This window comes from Scyliorhinus torazame, chromosome 14 (genome assembly GCF_047496885.1).
Source record: "Scyliorhinus torazame isolate Kashiwa2021f chromosome 14, sScyTor2.1, whole genome shotgun sequence".
Taxonomy (NCBI): Eukaryota; Metazoa; Chordata; class Chondrichthyes; order Carcharhiniformes; family Scyliorhinidae; genus Scyliorhinus; species Scyliorhinus torazame.
In genome coordinates this window covers 221288595-221306586 of record NC_092720.1, presented here as the reverse complement: position 1 = coordinate 221306586, position 17992 = coordinate 221288595, and the positions used below count along the sequence as shown (strand labels likewise).

The 17992-nt window shown below is 60.6% G+C and overlaps 1 protein-coding gene across 1 annotated transcript in view; it reads right to left on the bottom strand.

The window, feature by feature from the left end:
• mdc1 (mediator of DNA damage checkpoint 1) overlaps positions 1–17992 on the bottom strand; it is a 57922-nt gene that overhangs the window by 3960 nt on the left and 35970 nt on the right. Inside the window, 4 exon segments of the mRNA XM_072473341.1 lie at positions 1013–1210; positions 7084–7275; positions 10496–13353; positions 15660–15710. Coding sequence (XP_072329442.1) covers positions 1013–1210; positions 7084–7275; positions 10496–13353; positions 15660–15710 — 3299 coding nt within the window.

Sequence of the window (17992 nt, the reverse complement as noted above, 5' to 3'; positions counted from 1 at the left end):
TGTCAGAGGGTCAATACTGAGGGAGTGCTGCACTGCATGAGGGTCAGTACTGAGGGAGTGCCGCACTGTCAGAGGGTCAGTACTGAGGGAGTGCCGCACTGTCAGAGGGTCAGTACTGAGGGAGTGCCGCACTGTCAGAGGGTCAGTACTGAGGGAGTGCCGCACTGTCAGAGGGTCAGTACTGAGGGAGTGCCGCACTGTCAGAGGGTCAGTACTGAGGGAGTGCCGCACTGTCAGAGGGTCAGTACTGAGGGAGAGCTGCACAGTCAGAGGGTCAGTACTGAGGGAGTGCTGCACTGTCAGAGGGTCAGTACTGAGGGAGTGCCGCACTGTCAGAGGGTCAGTACTGAGGGAGTGCCGCACTGTCAGAGGGTCAGTACTGAGGGAGTGCCACACTGTCAGAGGGTCAGTACTGAGGGAGTGCCGCACTGTCAGAGGGTCAGTACTGAGGGAGTGCCGCACTGTCAGAGGGTCAGTACTGAGGGAGTGCCGCACTGTCAGAGAGTCAGTTCTGAGGGAGTGCCGCACTGTCAGAGGGTCAGTACTGAGGGACTGCCGACTGTCAGAGGGTCAGTACTGAGGGAGTGCAGCACTGTCAGAGAGTCAGTTCTGAGGGAGTGCCGCACTGTCAGAGGGTCAGTACTGAGGGAGTGCCGCACTGTCAGAGGGTCAGTACTGAGGGAGTGCTGCACTGTCAGAGGGTCAGTACTGAGGGAGTGCTGCACTGTCAGAGGGTCAGTACTGAGGGAGTGCTGCACTGTCAGAGGGTCAGTACTGAGGGAGTGCTGCACTGTCAGAGGGCCTGGACCTCTTTCTCGAGTCTCCCTTAGTACTGACCTTTTGATGCAGTGCTACCCACTGAGCCCCAGCAGCATTCTGGCCAAGAACAACTCCAGTTTGGAGGCTGAACGAGGGAGATGGGCAGGGACGTCCACGCTGTTAAACAGTGACTGTGCGCTGTCCGATCACACAGGATCAGAGCCAACTTCAACACCGACATGAGGATTCAAGTGAAATACGCACTCACCTTTTTCAGCCACTCTGGGCTCACGACAGGAATCCCCCTGGCGACGGCACAGAGGAACTTCACGGTCCGCCGAATTCTGTCGGTGACTAAGTGCGTACTGTCGTGTACCGACTCGACCACTTCCCCACCGAGCTGCTCAATCACCTGCACCCCGTTCTCATCGACCATCCCGGTGAACATGATCTGAGAGAGAGACCAGAGCGCGAGAGAGACACAGGGCGAGGAGGGGGAGAGAGGGGGGGCGAGGAGGGCGGAGAGAGGGCGAAGGGGGCGGAGAGGGGGCGGGGAGGGCGGAGAGAGGGCGAGGGGGGGCGGAGAGGGGGCGGGGAGGGCGGAGAGGGGGCGGGGAGGGCGGAGAGGGGGCGGGGAGGGCGGAGAGGGGGGCGGGGAGGGCGGAGGGGGGGGGCGGGGAGGGGGGCGGGGAGGGGGGCGGGGAGGGGGGCGGGGAGGGGGGCGGGGAGGGCGGGGAGGGAGGCGGGGAGGGGGAGAGGGGGCGGGGAGGGGGGAGAGGGGGCGGGGAGGGGGGAGAGGGGGCGGGGAGGGGGGAGAGGGGGCGGGGAGGGGGGAGAGGGGGCGGGGAGGGGGGAGAGGGGGCGGGGAGGGGGGAGAGGGGGCGGGGAGGGGGGAGAGGGGGCGGGGAGGGGGGAGAGGGGGCGGGGAGGGGGGAGAGGGGGCGGGGAGGGGGGAGAGGGGGCGGGGAGGGGGGAGAGGGGGCGGGGGAGGGGGGAGAGGGGGCGGGGAGGGGGCGGGGAGGGGGCGGGGAGGGGGGAGAGGGGGCGAGGGGGGAGAGGGGGCGAGGGGGGCGAGAGGGCGAGGGGGGCGAGAGGGCGAGGGCGGCGAGAGGGCGAGGGCGGCGACGAGGGCGAGGGCGGCGAGAGGGCGAGGGCGGCGAGAGGGCGAGGGCGGCGAGAGGGCGAGGGCGGCGAGAGGGCGAGGGCGGCGAGAGGGCGAGGGCGGCGAGAGGGCGAGGGCGGCGACGAGGGCGAGGGCGGCGAGAGCGGCGAGAGGGCGAGGGCGGCGAGAGGGCGAGGGCGGCGAGAGGGCGAGGGCGGCGAGAGGGCGAGGGCGGCGAGAGGGCGAGGGCGGCGAGAGGGCGAGGGCGGCGAGAGGGCGAGGGCGGCGAGAGGGCGAGGGCGGCGAGAGGGCGAGGGCGGCGAGAGGGCGAGGGCGGCGAGAGGGCGAGGGCGGCGAGAGGGCGAGGGCGGCGAGAGGGCGAGGGCGGCGAGAGGGCGAGGGCGGCGAGAGGGCGAGGGCGGCGAGAGGGCGAGGGCGGCGAGAGGGCGAGGGCGGCGAGAGGGCGAGGGCGGCGAGAGGGGCGAGGGCGGCGAGAGGGCGAGGGCGGCGAGAGGGCGAGGGCGGCGAGAGGGCGAGGGCGGCGAGAGGGCGAGGGCGGCGAGAGGGCGAGGGCGGCGAGAGGGCGAGGGCGGCGAGAGGGCGAGGGCGGCGAGAGGGCGAGGGCGGCGAGAGGGCGAGGGCGGCGAGAGGGCGAGGGCGGCGAGAGGGCGAGGGCGGCGAGAGGGCGAGGGCGGCGAGAGGGCGAGGGCGGCGAGAGGGCGAGGGCGGCGAGAGGGCGAGGGCGGCGAGAGGGCGAGGGCGGCGAGAGGGCGAGGGGCGGCGAGAGGGCGAGGGCGGCGAGAGGGCGAGGGCGGCGAGAGGGCGAGGGCGGCGAGAGGGCGAGGGCGGCGAGAGGGCGAGGGCGGCGAGAGGGCGAGGGCGGCGAGAGGGCGAGGGCGGCGAGAGGGCGAGGGCGGCGAGAGGGCGAGGGCGGCGAGAGGGCGAGGGCGGCGAGAGGGCGAGGGCGGCGAGAGGGCGAGGGCGGCGAGAGGGGCGAGGGCGGCGAGAGGGCGAGGGCGGCGAGAGGGCGAGGGCGGCGAGAGGGCGAGGGCGGCGAGAGGGCGAGGGCGGCGAGAGGGCGAGGGCGGCGAGAGGGCGAGGGGGCGGCGAGAGGGCGAGGGCGGCGAGAGGGCGAGGGCGGCGAGAGGGCGAGGGCGGCGAGAGGGCGGAGGGCGGCGAGAGGGCGAGGGCGGCGAGAGGGGCGAGGGCGGCGAGAGGGCGAGGGCGGCGAGAGGGCGAGGGCGGCGAGAGGGCGAGGGCGGCGAGAGGGCGAGGGGCGGCGAGAGGGCGAGGGCGGCGAGAGGGCGAGGGCGGCGAGAGGGCGAGGGCGGCGAGAGGGCGAGGGCGGCGAGAGGGCGAGGGCGGCGAGAGGGCGAGGGCGGCGAGAGGGCGAGGGCGGCGAGAGGGCGAGGGCGGCGAGAGGGCGAGGGCGGCGAGAGGGCGAGGGCGGCGAGAGGGCGAGGGCGGCGAGAGGGCGAGGGCGGCGAGAGGGCGAGGGCGGCGAGGAGGGCGAGGGCGGCGAGAGGGCGAGGGCGGCGAGAGGGCGAGGGCGGCGAGAGGGCGAGGGGCGAGGGCGGGCGGCGAGAGGGCGAGGGCGGCGAGAGGGCGAGGGCGGCGAGAGGGCGAGGGCGGCGAGAGGGCGAGGGCGGCGAGAGGGCGAGGGCGGCGAGAGGGCGAGGGCGGCGAGAGGGCGAGGGCGGCGAGAGGGCGAGGGCGGCGAGAGGGCGAGGGCGGCGAGAGGGCGAGGGCGGCGAGAGGGCGAGGGCGGCGAGAGGCGAGGGCGAGGGCGGCGAGAGGGCGAGGGCGGCGAGAGGGCGAGGGCGGCGAGAGGGCGAGGGCGGCGAGAGGGCGAGGGCGGCGAGAGGGCGAGGGCGGCGAGAGGGCGAGGGCGGCGAGAGGGCGAGGGCGGCGAGGAGGGCGAGGGGCGGCGAGAGGGCGAGGGCGGCGAGAGGGCGAGGGCGGCGAGAGGGCGAGGGCGGCGAGAGGGCGAGGGCGGCGAGAGGGCGAGGGCGGCGAGAGGGCGAGGGCGGCGAGAGGGCGAGGGCGGCGAGAGGGCGAGGGCGGCGAGAGGGCGAGGGCGGCGAGAGGGCGAGGGCGGCGAGAGGGCGAGGGCGGCGAGAGGGCGAGGGCGGCGAGAGGGCGAGAGGGCGGCGAGAGGGCGAGGGCGGCGAGAGGGCGAGGGCGGCGAGAGGGCGAGGGCGGCGAGAGGGCGAGGGCGGCGAGAGGGCGAGGGCGGCGAGAGGGCGAGAGGGCGGCGAGAGGGCGAGGGCGGCGAGGGCGAGGGCGAGAGGGCGAGGGCGGCGAGAGGGCGAGGGCGGCGAGAGGGCGAGGGCGGCGAGAGGGCGAGGGCGGCGAGAGGGCGAGGGCGGCGAGAGGGCGAGGGCGGCGAGAGGGCGAGGGCGGCGAGAGGGCGAGGGCGGCGAGAGGGCGAGGGCGGCGAGAGGGCGAGGGCGGCGAGAGGGCGAGGGCGGCGAGAGGGCGAGGGCGGCGAGAGGGCGAGGGCGGCGAGAGGGCGAGGGCGGCGAGAGGGCGAGGGCGGCGAGAGGGCGAGGGCGGCGAGAGGGCGAGGGCGGCGAGAGGGCGAGGGCGGCGAGAGGGCGAGGGCGGCGAGAGGGCGAGGGCGGCGAGAGGGCGAGGGCGGCGAGAGGGCGAGGGCGGCGAGAGGGCGAGGGCGGCGAGAGGGCGAGGGCGGCGAGAGGGCGAGGGCGGCGAGAGGGCGAGGGCGGCGAGAGGGCGAGGGCGGCGAGAGGGCGAGGGCGGCGAGAGGGCGAGGGCGGCGAGAGGGCGAGGGCGGCGAGAGGGCGAGGGCGGCGAGAGGGCGAGGGCGGCGAGAGGGCGAGGGCGGCGAGAGGGCGAGGGCGGCGAGAGGGCGAGGGCGGCGAGAGGGCGAGGGCGGCGAGAGGGCGAGGGCGGCGAGAGGGCGAGGGCGGCGAGAGGGCGAGGGCGGCGAGAGGGCGAGGGCGGCGAGAGGGCGAGGGCGGCGAGAGGGCGAGGGCGGCGAGAGGGCGAGGGCGGCGAGAGGGCGAGGGCGGCGAGAGGGCGAGGGCGGCGAGAGGGCGAGGGCGGCGAGAGGGCGAGGGCGGCGAGAGGGCGAGGGCGGCGAGAGGGCGAGGGCGGCGAGAGGGCGAGGGCGGCGAGAGGGCGAGGGCGGCGAGAGAGGGCGAGGGCGGCGAGAGGGCGAGGGCGGCGAGAGGGCGAGGGCGGCGAGAGGGCGAGGGCGGCGAGAGGGCGAGGGCGGCGAGAGGGCGAGGGCGGCGAGAGGGCGAGGGCGGCGAGAGGGCGAGGGCGGCGAGAGGGCGAGGGCGGCGAGAGGGCGAGGGCAGGGCGAGGGCGGCGAGAGGGCGAGGGCGGCGAGAGGGCGAGGGCGGCGAGAGGGCGAGGGCGGCGAGAGGGCGAGGGCGGCGAGAGGGCGAGGGCGGCGAGAGGGCGAGGGCGGCGAGAGGGCGAGGGCGGCGAGAGGGCGAGGGCGGCGAGAGGGCGAGGGCGGCGAGAGGGCGAGGGCGGCGAGAGGGCGAGGGCGGAGAGAGGGCGAGGGCGGAGAGAGGGCGAGGCAGAGAGAGCGAGGCAGAGAGTGACAGAGAGAGAGGCAGGGTGAGATGACGCAAACCGGGACAGAGCGGATACACCAATCCCTTAAAACCAGTCCTATTCCGGCAGAGGCTGCTGGAAAGGGAAGGAAGGACACGACTTTCTGTTCAAAACATTCAATCACCGACGTGCTGTGAAACGCAGCAATGGATACGGCAGCCGGAATTTCCGGGTGGGTTCTGCCAATGGGGAACCCTGTCCCACAGGATCCCCGGGGATGCAAACAGCGGGAATCTCCATTGACAGAGGTGGGGCTAAGATCCCGTCGCAGGTGGAGAGCCTACAGCAACGTGGAAGACGCCACAGGGATACGGAGTATCCATCGTGAGGAGTCATTTTGCCGGGATACATTTGCAATTAATGAAGGAGAATGAAATATTGGTGCAGGATTGTATCCTGACAGGATTGGAGTCTCCAAGGTTACACTCCTTCACTGATACATTAAATAGCGCTGAAATGTATCTTAACAGGACACCCTGGAGTCTCTCAGGCTGCACTCCAGTCAGCAATGCATTAATTTGTACTGAATAACGCGCGAACAGGGTAACCTCGGTCACACGCAGTGCTCCACGTAATGGTCTCGGGGAATAATGTGATGCTTGCTTGGCAGATCGAATCGGGGCAGGACCTACTCAGTTAATGGTAGGGAGTTGGGGAGAGTTACAGAACAAAGATCTAGGGGCACAGGTTATAGCTCCTTGAAGGTGGAGTCGCAGGTGGACAGTGTTGAAGAAGGCATTCAGCAGGCTAGGTTTCATTGGTCAGAATATTGAATACTGGAGTTGGGACGTCTTGTTGAAATTGTACAAGATATTGTTAAGACCACACATGGAATACGGTGTTCAGTTCTGGTCACCCTATTATAGGAAGGATATTGTTAAACTGTAAAGAGTGCAGAAGAGATTAACAAGGCTGCTACCGGGACTTGATGGTCTGAGTTAGGAGAGGCTGGATAGGCTGGGACCTTTTTCCCAGGAGCGCAGGAGGCTTAGGGGTGATCTTATAGAGGTCTGTAAAATAATGAGGAGCATCGATAAGGTCGATAGTCAACATCTTTTCCCAAAGGTAGAGGAGTCTAGAACTAGAGGGCAGAGGTTTAAGGTGAGAGGGGAGAGATACAAGAGAGACCAGAGGGGCAATTGTTTCACACAGAGGGTGCTGAGTGTCTGGAACGGGCTGCCAGGGGCAGTGGGAGAGGCGGGTACAATTTTGTCTTTGGAAAAGCAGTTAGAGTTACATGGGCAGGGTGGGTATAGAGGGATACGGGCCAACGAGGGTAAGTGGGACTAGCTTAGGGATAGAGACTGGGCAGCATGGACAAGCTGGGCCGAAGGGCCTGTTTCCATCCTGTAAACATCTAGGACTATGCCTCTGGATGCCATGCTCTCTGTGTTGTGACGTGGTGCTCATTCTGTGTGATCGGACAGTATACTTGTCCCCCCTCCTCACGATGTGACCTGACAGGGACTCTCTGTGAGAATGTGCTTCAGATTCTTCCTCACCCATACCCAGAGAGATCTGCCGACATTAGATCGTGCAAGAGGCAGGAAGCATCCTTGGTAGCAGATGCCCCTGGAATCCACCTGTGTTAACAGGAACACTCTGGCGAACACAGCCAGACGTCTGCAGCTTACCTTAGGCGGGGAGCCGCTGTCCGGGAGGGCGCCAGAGGGCGAACGAGTGGACAATCGCCGAGCTGTGCGACGGGTCTTCGCCTGGGGCGGTGAACGGCTTTCCCTCTCGCTCTCTGACGGACTAGCTACCCGAGTGCGTCGCTTACGTCCGGGTGCCAATCCGGACTCCTGCGAAGACGAGAGCGTACGTTCCTAAGGGTATAAAAACAGAGAGAGCGAGGGAAGCGAGTACTTCAGCAGGTTTGCGAGTGAGGGCCGCTTATTCGAAAAGGCATGGATATCTTTCTGGTTTTCTCTTCCCCTTCTCGAGCTCACCCCACTCCACTTTCTCACAAGCGAGGTGGCATCGTCCACGACGGGCACACGAGACAATTAACTACTTATCGCCCCAGGCCTTTGGCAATTCTCACACCTGCTTTCTGAAAGGCACAGCCCAAAGGCTTCCTGTACCGTTACCTGTGCCCATGTGGGCAGGTATTTTAATAGTGGGCCTGGCGTCACAGTACAACCCGAGCTTCCTCTCAGCAACGGACAGACTTCCCATCAGAATCTGGGGACGGCCAGCGAACCTCAACTGCGGTTCCATGAGGGCACCAACCTCAAATCCGAGACAAGGGACCGTGGGGTTCGAACCCCACAGGGAGCAGTGATTAGGGATAAATGGGTCATTTTGGGCTGGGCAAGCTGACACTCGAGGGGGGGGGGGGGGGGGGGGGGGGGGGAGAAGCAGGAAATTATTTAAACAGAGAGGGAGAGAGATTGTATTTAAGAGGAGGAGGTGAGGAGAATTTCTTTCTCCAAACGTCACTGGGACTCTCTTCCTCAGAAGGCGGTGGAGGCAGAATCGCAGAATATTTTTAAGGCAGAGCTGGATAAATTCTTGATTAACGAGGGGGGGGTGAAAGGTTAATGGGGGGGGGGGGGGGGGTCGGCAGGAATGTGGGGTCGAGGTCACAATCAGATCAGCCAATGATCTGGAGGGGCCTGACTCCTGCTCCTAACTCGCATGTCTGTACAAGGACGATGACAGATTAAAACCAACAGGAAGGCTGCTCATCCTGGGTCTCCCTTCCCGAGGAAAAGGGGAGGCCGAAAGGTCGAACTGGAGTATCGCTAAAAAATAAACCCCATCAGTCAGCATCAACTGGAGCAACCTGCATGGCAATGCCAAAACCAATCAGGGTCCAGTTGCCAGCACTCGCTTCTCATACAGAATAAATCGTTGATGCCTTCACATTTGGTACACCTGCAAACCGTCCTGATGAGTGCAAGACAGAAAGCTTCGACAAAACTTGTTTCCCCCCCCCCTGCCCGCCTCAAAGCAATACCCAAGTTCTGTCCCAGCCAAGATACATTTGACATGGGAGTGTCCCTTTAAGAAATGTTTTGTCTTATCACATGGCTTCAGCGAAGTCATTGTGTGGGTGGAGCTGGGCTGTGGCTCTGAGTTTTACTTTCACTTTTGAGTTTGACCTGGTTTTGTACTGCACAGGATGGAAAGAAGAGTCTCTCTATCTTCAGTTTAAAAGCTGTTTCCAGATTGCTTGATAACCTAAAAGTGACAACTGTTAAAGAACAACAAAGAAAAATTACAGCACAGGAACAGGCCCTTCGGCCCTCCAAGCCTGCGCTGATCCAGATTATCTATCTAAAACTGTTGCCTATTTTCTAAGGATCTGTATCCCTCTGCTCCCAGCCCATTCATGTATTTGTCCAGATACATCTTAAATGATGCTATCGTGCCCGCCTCTACCACCTCCGCCGGCAATGCGTTCCAGGCACCCACGTAAAGAACTTTCCACGCATATCTCCCTTAAACTTTTCCCCTCTCACCTTGAAGTCGTGACCCCATGTAATTGAGCCCCCACTCCGGGAAAAAGCTTGTTGCTATCCACCCTGTCTGTACCTCTCATGACTTTGTAGGCCTCAATGAGGTCCTCCCTTCGTCTTTCTAATGAAAATAATCCTAATCTACTCAACCTCCCTTCATAGCTTGCGCCCTCCATATCAGGCAACATCCTGGTGAACCTCCTCTGCACCTTCTCCAAAGCATCCACATCCTTTTGGTAATGTGGCGACCAGAACTGTATGCAGTATTCCAAACGTGGCCGAACCAAAGTCTTACACAACTGTAACATGACCTGCCAACTCTTGTAGTCAACACCACTTCCGATGAAGGAAAGCACTTCTGGGAGGAATTTCAAACCTGCTGTTTTGGAAAGGAAACCGGTGTATCCGTACCAAGTCTTAAAGATAGTAAGAGTGCATATGTTGGGCCACACCTTTGAAAAGGGGTTTCTGGCATCTGGTTATTAAATTGGAACAGTTAAAGGGGGAAATTTATTCAGGGTGATACATAGAGTACTGCAGTTGTGTGGGGTATTTATGTTTGTAATTGATAAAAATGCTTACGGTGTTTATAAAAATGTTAACTAAATTCGTAGAATAAAGCTTGTTTTTGATTAGAAGGGCTTGAGGCCTGTGTTGACTAAGACCTGAAAGGCAGGGCCTTGTGTTCATCGTAACCAAAATCAATAAACAGTTGTGGTCAGGTGAACTCATGATATAATTTGGAGTTTTCGAAACCCTGGCCCTTAGGGGGAACACTTTCTACAACGATGAACTGGTTTGATAGGTTAGATGTAAAGGAGAGGTTTCCGCTTGTGATGGAAATAGAGATCAGGAGTTATCACAAACACAGTCACTAATAAACCCAATCGGAAATTCAACAGGAACTTCTCCTGGCAGAGACGGGATAGATCTTGTTCCCACATGGAATGGTTGAGGTGTGCAGGCTGGGTGTGTTTAAGGGCAAACTAGATAAATATGTGAAGGGGTAAGCGATAGGATATGTGGATGGGGTGATCTGAGGGGGGGGGGGGGGGAGAGAAAGGAGGAGTTGGCGCATCAAGTGGAGCAGGAGCACTGTTGGATCACAGAATGAGGCCATTGGGCCCATCTGCACAGGCTCTCCAAACCAGCATCATGGCTTGGTTCCATTGCCCTGCATTTTCCCCAAACCCCTGCACATCATCGTGAAGGCCTCGACAGAATCTGCCCCCACCTCGCTTCCAGGCCGTGCATTGCAGACCACAAACCACTCGCTGTGTGGAAACGTTTCTCTCACACAGAATTCACAGTGCAGGAGACCATTCGGCCCATTGGGTCTGCGCCGGCCCCTTGGAAACAGACCCTACTTCAGCCCACACCTCCACCCTATCCCCGTTACGTCACCTAACATCACATTTGCTTCTTTTACAAATCATTTTAAATCTGTGCCCCTTTCGTTCTCGCTCCTTTCACGAGCGGGAACAGTCCCCCCCCCCCGCTCCAATCGACTCTGCCCGGCCCCACCTCACGATTTTGAACATCACCAAATGGCCTTGTGGGTGTGTAGCAAATACTCACTGACCTGCTTCCTCCTGCCTCTGCCCGGTGGGGGTTGCTGCGATGCAGCATCTGTTTGGGGAGCTTCCTCTGCACCCTCAGCCTGTCCTGGGGCAGCCACGGACCCCTTCCTGCCCCGACCTCTGCCTCTGCCCGGTGGAGGTTCCTGCGATGACATATCTTTTTGGGGAGCTTCCTCTGCACCCTCAGCCTGTCCTGGGGCAGCCACGGACCCCTTCCTGCCCCGACCTCTGCCTCTGCCCGGTGGAGGTTCCTGCGATGACATATCTGTTTGGGGAGCTTGCTCCGCACTCTCAGCCTGTCCTGGTGCAGCCGCCGTCCTCCTCCTGCCCCGGCCTCTGCCCGGTGGGGGTTTCTGCGATGCAGCATCTGTTTGGGGAGCTTGCTCCGCACCCTCAGCCTGTCCTGGGGCAGCCACGGACCCCTTCCTGCCCCGGCCTTTGCCCGGTGGGGGTTGCTGCGATGAAGCATCTGTTTGGGGAGCTTCCTCCGCACCCTCAGCCTGTCCTGGGGCAGCCACGGACCCCTTCCTGCCCCGGCCTCTGCCCGGTGGGGGTTGCTGCGATGCAGCATCTGTTTGGGGAGCTTCCTCCGCACTCTCAGCCTGTCCTGGGGCAGCCACCGTCCTCCTCCTGCCCCGACCTCTGCCTTTGCCCGGTGGGGGTTGCTGCGATGACCCATCTGTTTGGGGAGCTTCCTCCGCACCCTCAGCCTGTCCTGGGGCAGCCACCGTCCTCCTCCTGCCCCGGCCTCTTCCCGGTGGGGGTTGCGGTGATGCATTTTTGGGAATGTCGCCCACATTCCTAGCCTGACTTTCCGGTATAGCCAGGGATCTCTGTTTGGCTCTGCGGCCTCTGACAGCGGGAACCTGGGGACTTTCCTCCTCTGGTGGGCCTCGATTGTCGTCTGTGGTGGACACAGATATGGGCTTCGGCCTGTCCATATCGCTCCTAAGACTGGCCGGGGACACGCCCACTGGCGCAGCGGCCACCCCGGCACTCGGTTCCAGGGCTTTCCGGAGCCGACGCTGTCGTGTGTTCCCGGACCCCACAGATTTTGTCTTCCGCCGCTGGCTCCAGTCACCAGGTGGATCCTCCATCTGCGCGTCACCCAGTCTCCTGCCACTTGACAGGTTTGGAGTTGGATCCAGGACCAGGTTTTGGCTGCTGCATTCCTCTGTGTCAGGACTGGCTGCGTCCCCTACGCCCAGGCTGCGTTCCTCTGTGTCAGGACTGGCTGCGTCCCCTACGCCCAGGCTGCGTTCCTCTGTGTCAGGACTGGCTGCGTCCCCTACGCCCTGGCTGCGTTCCTCCGTGTCGGGACTGGCTGCGTCCCCTACGCCCAGGCTGCGTTCCTCCGTGTCGGGACTGGCTGCGTCCCCTACGCCCTGGCTGCGTTCCTCCGTGTCGGGACTGGCTGCGTCCCCTACGCCCAGGCTGCGTTCCTCCGTGTCGGGACTGGCTGCGTCCCCTACGCCCAGGCTGCGTTCCTCTGTGTCAGGACTGGCTGCGTCCCCTACGCCCAGGCTGCGTTCCTCTGTGTCAGGACTGGCTGCGTCCCCTACGCCCAGGCTGCGTTCCTCTGTGTCAGGACTGGCTGCGTCCCCTACGCCCAGGCTGCGTTCCTCCGTGTCGGGACTGGCTGCGTCCCCTACGCCCAGGCTGCGTTCCTCCGTGTCGGGACTGGCTGCGTCCCCTACGCCCTGGCTGCGTTCCTCCGTGTCGGGACCGGCTGCATCCACTACGCCCTGGCTGCGTTCCTCCGTGTCGGGACTGGCTGCGTCCCCTACGCCCTGGCTGCGTTCCTCCGTGTCGGGACTGGCTGCGTCCCCTACGCCCTGGCTGCGTTCCTCCGTGTCGGGACTGGCTGCGTCCCCTACGCCCTGGCTGCGTTCCTCCGTGTCGGGACCGGCTGCATCCACTACGCCCTGGCTGCGTTCCTCCGTGTCGGGACCGGCTGCATTCAGTACGCCCTGGCTGCGTTCTTCCGTGTCGGGACCGGCTGCATCCACTACGCCCTGGCTGCATTCCTCCGTGTCGGGACCGGCTGCATCCACTGCGCCCTGGCTGCGTTCCTCCGTGTCGGGACCGGCTGCATCCAGTACGCCCCGGCTGCGTTCCTCCGTGTCAGGACTGGCTGCGTCCCATAAACCCTGGCTGCGTTCCTCCTTGTCAGGACTGGCTGCTTCCCCTACGCCCTGGCTGCGTTCCTCCGTGTCGGGACTGGCTGCTGCCACTACGCCCTGGCTGCGTTCCTCCGTGTCGGGACTGGCTGCTGCCACTACGCCCAGGCTGCATTCCTCCCTGTTGGGACCTATGCCCATCAACAGTGTATCTCCAGTGTTTTGTACAGGTGACCCCACCGTGTCTCCTGGAGCCTTTCCATTCGCCACCAGGTCACTGGCCTCCGCTGCCTGCTGCTCTGGGGTACCTAAGGAGTTTGCTCCCTCACTCACGTGCCAGCTGCGGCCTCCCTCCCCGTCCGGAGGAGTCTCCGGCTGGTCTGTCGTTGCCGGAAGACCCATACTGCTCCCTTCGTTGGGAACACCGGCCAGCAGACTGCGGCAGGTCTTTGACGGGCTGGTGGGCTGGTCTTGCGATGTGGGAGCCGGGCTGTCCTCAGCGGGTGAGGTGGGCGCGGCCCTTTCAGCTCTCACCGACTCCCCAGCGCACTCCACCTCACTGGCCTGGCTCTCAAGGCAGAAGGGCTGGGTCTCCACGTCGGCCCACTGGTCTTCCTGATTCGCCTCTGCCTGCTGTTCCCCGCCAGGCTCTGTGCTATCCCGCGGCCACTGGGTAACAGCACCAGCCATGAATGGCTGTGTGGCCTCGTCCTCGGTCTCGCTCGCTGCCGCAACGTCACCTGTGGAAGAACAGAACAGCTGTGTCATCCCTTCGAATGCACGTGCATCTCTCACAGCCAAGGACCTGGCTGCTCTAACAGAACCAGGCTACAGGTTCCCTCACCCCTCAGTCACATCCTGCTGTCAGACACTGGTCAGGGGGTAGTACTTGCCCACCCACTGCCCACCCCTCAGTACCAGCAGCATTTGGGTGCGAGTCCAACTCCAGACTCTTAAAAAAACCTTTAGTCAATCGGCGGGTGTGGACATTGTTGGCAAGGTCAACATTTACTGGCCTTGAATCGAATGTTTCGCTCGGCCATTTCAGAGGCGGTTCAGAGACAACCACCTTGCAGCGTGTCTGGAGTCACATGAAATGAAAGCAAAATGAAAATCGCTTATTGTCACAAGTAGGCTTCAAATGAAGTTACTGTGAAAAGCCCCTAGTCGCCACATTCCGGCGCCTGTTCGGGGGGGCCGGTACAGGTATTGAACCCGCTCTGCTGGCCTTGTTCTGCATTACAAGCCAGCTGTTTAGCCCCCCCCCCCCCCCCCCCCAAGTAGGCCAGACCCGGTAAGGACGGCAGATTTCCTTCCCCTGAAGGACATTAGTGAACCAGATGGGTTTTAAGGGGCAACCTCTTGGTTTCGTGCTCACCATTACGGAGACTAAGTTTTTAATTTCAGATTTATTCGACAAAGTGAATTTAAATTCTCCCAATTGCCCTGGTGGGGGCCTGAACTCGTGTCTCCTGATGGTTGGTCCGGGTTTCTGGATCGCCAACCAGGCACGCTACCGTACCCATTCCACAGACTGAACGCCCAGTTCAGACTGGTAACCCTCCTGCAGCCCTGAGGGAGTGCTGCAGCACCAGCGGTGCTGTCTCAGTGGGGAGATGCTCGACCCAGCCTGTCCTCTCTGGCAGATGTCAAAGATCCCACGGTGTTCTTTCCCCGGTGGTCCGGGCAGGCCTCCCAAGTGTCCTGGCCGACACCACTTACCAAAGCATATCAGTTGATGGGTTATTCCATTGCTGTTTGTGGGAGCTTCCTGTGTGCACAGGAGAACCCCTCACCTTGATTCAACCCCTTCCAACATCAGGAGGTGGCCATGCCAAACCTCCAGGGCAGAACCTTTGCAATGTGATCTTTTTTTTTTTATAAATACAAATTTAAGAGCACCCAATTCAGTTTTTCCAATTAAGGGGCAATTTAGCGCGGTCAATCTGCCTACCCTGCACATCTTTGGGTTGTGGGGGAGAATGTGCAAACACCACACAGGCAGTGACCCAGAGCCGGGATCGAAACTGGGACCTCGGTGCCGTGAGGCAGCAGTGCTAACCACTGCGCCATCGTGATCATTTACAACCGCTACGTGATTATCAGGCAAGAGAGTTGGTGGCGGAGGAGTAATGTCACTGGGCTAGTCCCTGTGGAGATGAAGTCCCCTCTTCACATTGAGGACACCCTCCATTGTGTTGTGTGGCACTACCACCGTGCCAAAAGGGACTGACTTTGATGAGATCTAGCGACCCAAGACTGGGCATCCACGTGGTCCATCAGCAGCAGCGGGATTGTACAGAACCGCAATCTCCCCCCACCTGGGGGCTCCCACTCCAAGTCACTCCCCATCCCGACTGGGGAATTTATCGGCCGTTCCTTCAGTGTGGCCGGGTCCAAATCCTGGAACTCCCTCCCTAACAGCACGGTGGGTGTACCTACACCTCCGGGACTGCAGCGGCTTCAAGACGGCAGCTCAGCACCACCTTGTCAAGGGGCAATTAGGGATGGATAATAAATGCTGGTCTAGCCAGCGAGGCCAACATCCCGTAAATGAATAATAGAAATCCAAAACTAACTAGGCTCGTGGTAATGTCACTGGACTGGTAATCCAGGAACCCTGGAGACAGGTTCCAATCCCACCACACAGCCGGCTCAATTTAAATTCTATCAATAAAATCTGGAATATAAAGCTATGGTGAGCATGAAACTATCATCGATTGTTGTACAAACCCACCTGGTTTACTGGGATCCTTTAGTGAAGGAAATCTACCGCCTTTACCTGGTCTGGCCTACATGTGGCTCCAGACCCACAGTAACGTGGTTGGGTCTTAACTGCCCCTCTGAGGAGCTAGTCCGTTCAAACCAGGGGTGAGCAGCAAATTCCCAAATGGAATAATGGAAACATGGCCAGGAATTGAAGCCAAGAACACGAAAAGCACGGACGCGAACTCACTCAGTGTGACATTGGGCCCACACACTATGCCACCCCTATCGTGTTACTCTTCAATACAGCTCGGCAGATCGCTCAAATTGCCTTGCTTACCCTTAGCGTTTCCAAGTTGACCCCCACGATCAAAACCAGAAGGAATTGGCTCTGGAAAAAGGAAGAAAGAAATACACAAGTCATTGAAAATAGCGCGGAACAGGATGAGCTCATTATTGCCCAAACCCGGGATGTGGGGAAAGCAAAGACTGCAGCACGGAAGCAAGAATCTAATTGCCTAAACCCTGCGGGATGCATTTAACTCTCGGGCAACAATGAACCGATGTTTCAAATCCCCGCCAAACAGGCTAACGTTATCTTCCGCGTGAATCTTCAAAAACCCTCGTGCCATTTTACATCCGAGATGCCATTAATAGACACTCGTTTGAAAGGTAAAAGGTGGTTCTGAAAACAGAGGGAAGGAAGAACCTCCATTTGTGTCGTCCTGTCCAACCTCAAGTCCCAAGGCCATGGAGGATGCGACAGGAATACAACCCCTTTCCCTTTTTTTTCTTTGCCAGCCCATCAACCTGGAGAGAAAATGGAACGTCTTCCCCACCCACCCCCAGCGATGTTCCCTCGAAGTTAATTTTAATACTCTTGATTGTCACAAGTAGGCTTACATTAACGCTGCAATGAAGTTACTGTGAAAAGCCGCTAGTCGCCACATTCCGGCGCCTGTTCGGGTACAGAGGGAGAATTCAGAATGTCCAATTCACCTAACAAGCACGTCTTTCGGGAGGAAACCGGCGCACCCGGAGGAAACCCACGTAGACACGGGGCGAACGCGCAGACTCCGCACAGACAGTGACCCACGCCGGGAATCGAACCTGGGACTCTGGCGCTGTGAAGCAACAGTGCTCGCCATTGTGCTACCGTGCCGCCATTGGGCTGAGCCGGGAATTGTCTTCGCTCTAAGGATTGGGAATCTCTGGAATTCTGTACCCAGAGGGCTGTGGACGCTCCATCGTTGAGTATATTCAAGGCTATGGGATAGACAGATTTTTTGTTTCTCATGGGGAAGAGGGATTATGGGGAGCAGTCGGAATGTGGAGTTGAAGCTCACGATCAGCTCGGAACGTATCGAGTGGCAGAGCAGTTTCGATGGGCCGCATGGTCTAATTCTGCTCCCACGTTTTTATATTTCGCGCTAAAACCCACAGCAGGAGCCTGCTGCTTACTAAATAAAAATGAAAGGTAACGACCGACCGTTATATCTCCCTCTCACTCCTGTCAAATGTGGTTGTTGGTGTTCAGGAGCGGTGCCAAAGTACTGGACAGGTTCAGACCACAAGGGGAAACTGAAGAGAGCTCTATTCCTGCTCACTCCCCAATCCAGGCTGTCCTCCTCTGGACGCCATTCGCACTACTCCTGGGCTCCAACCTTTCGTTTCCCTCCTTCGGAGACTAGAATCTTACGCCACAGAAGGCCATTCAGCCCCAATATCGTGCCTGTTCTTGCTCTCTCTTGGAGCAATTCACGTCCTCTCCCCACATCCCTGTGACGTTTCTTTCCTGTCAGATATTTAGAAAATGTTGAAAGGTTTACAGCACAGGAGGCCATTCTGCATAGTGTCTGCTCAGTCATTGAAAAACAAGTCATGTGGACGGACATGTCGAAGCTTTTCATCTTGCACTCAATAGGGACAAATGCAAAAATACCAAATTTCAAAGGATCAAACAATATCTGCGGTTGTTTTCCCTGTGACCTAACCAATCGGCCAATTCTCTGTCGACTATTCAGCACCCTTTCCTCCTGCGGTATAAATTAAACATTTGAAATTTGGTATTCTGGTCTTGTTCCTGGCGAGGGCAAGATGAAAACCTCCGGCAACATGGCTCTCTTTCCAGCATGGAGATTCAGACCTCCAGCGGTCGCAAGAAGCGCTTTTTCAATGCAGGTTTTTGTTTCCAGCATGTTTCGCTTTCGTCTCTTTGCTTCACTGCAATGTTAACCTAAGCCTACTGGTGACAATAATAAAGATTATTATTATTTTATTCTTCCCAAATTGAAGGAAAAAAAAAGACAGTTGCTCTGAACTGCCTCCTGGTGGCGGCGTTGAGTACGAAGTCCCATCAAGCTTTATGATCAAACTTCATCCGAACATAGGAACAGGAGGGAGGCCATTCAGTCCATCGAGCCTGCTCCGCCATTCAATGCGATCACGGCTGTTCGGACGCATCAATGTCTTTTACACCCAGAATTCTTTACATTATTGTTAATCAGAAATCTATCAATCTCTGCTTCAAACGTACTCAGAGAGGGAGCTTCTGCAGACCTCTGGGATAGAGAATCAAACCTCTTCATTATAACAATAAAGAGAATTGCAAATGGTCATTAAGGTGATCATGAAAGACAACACGTATTTACAAACCATATATTTAAAGTCCTT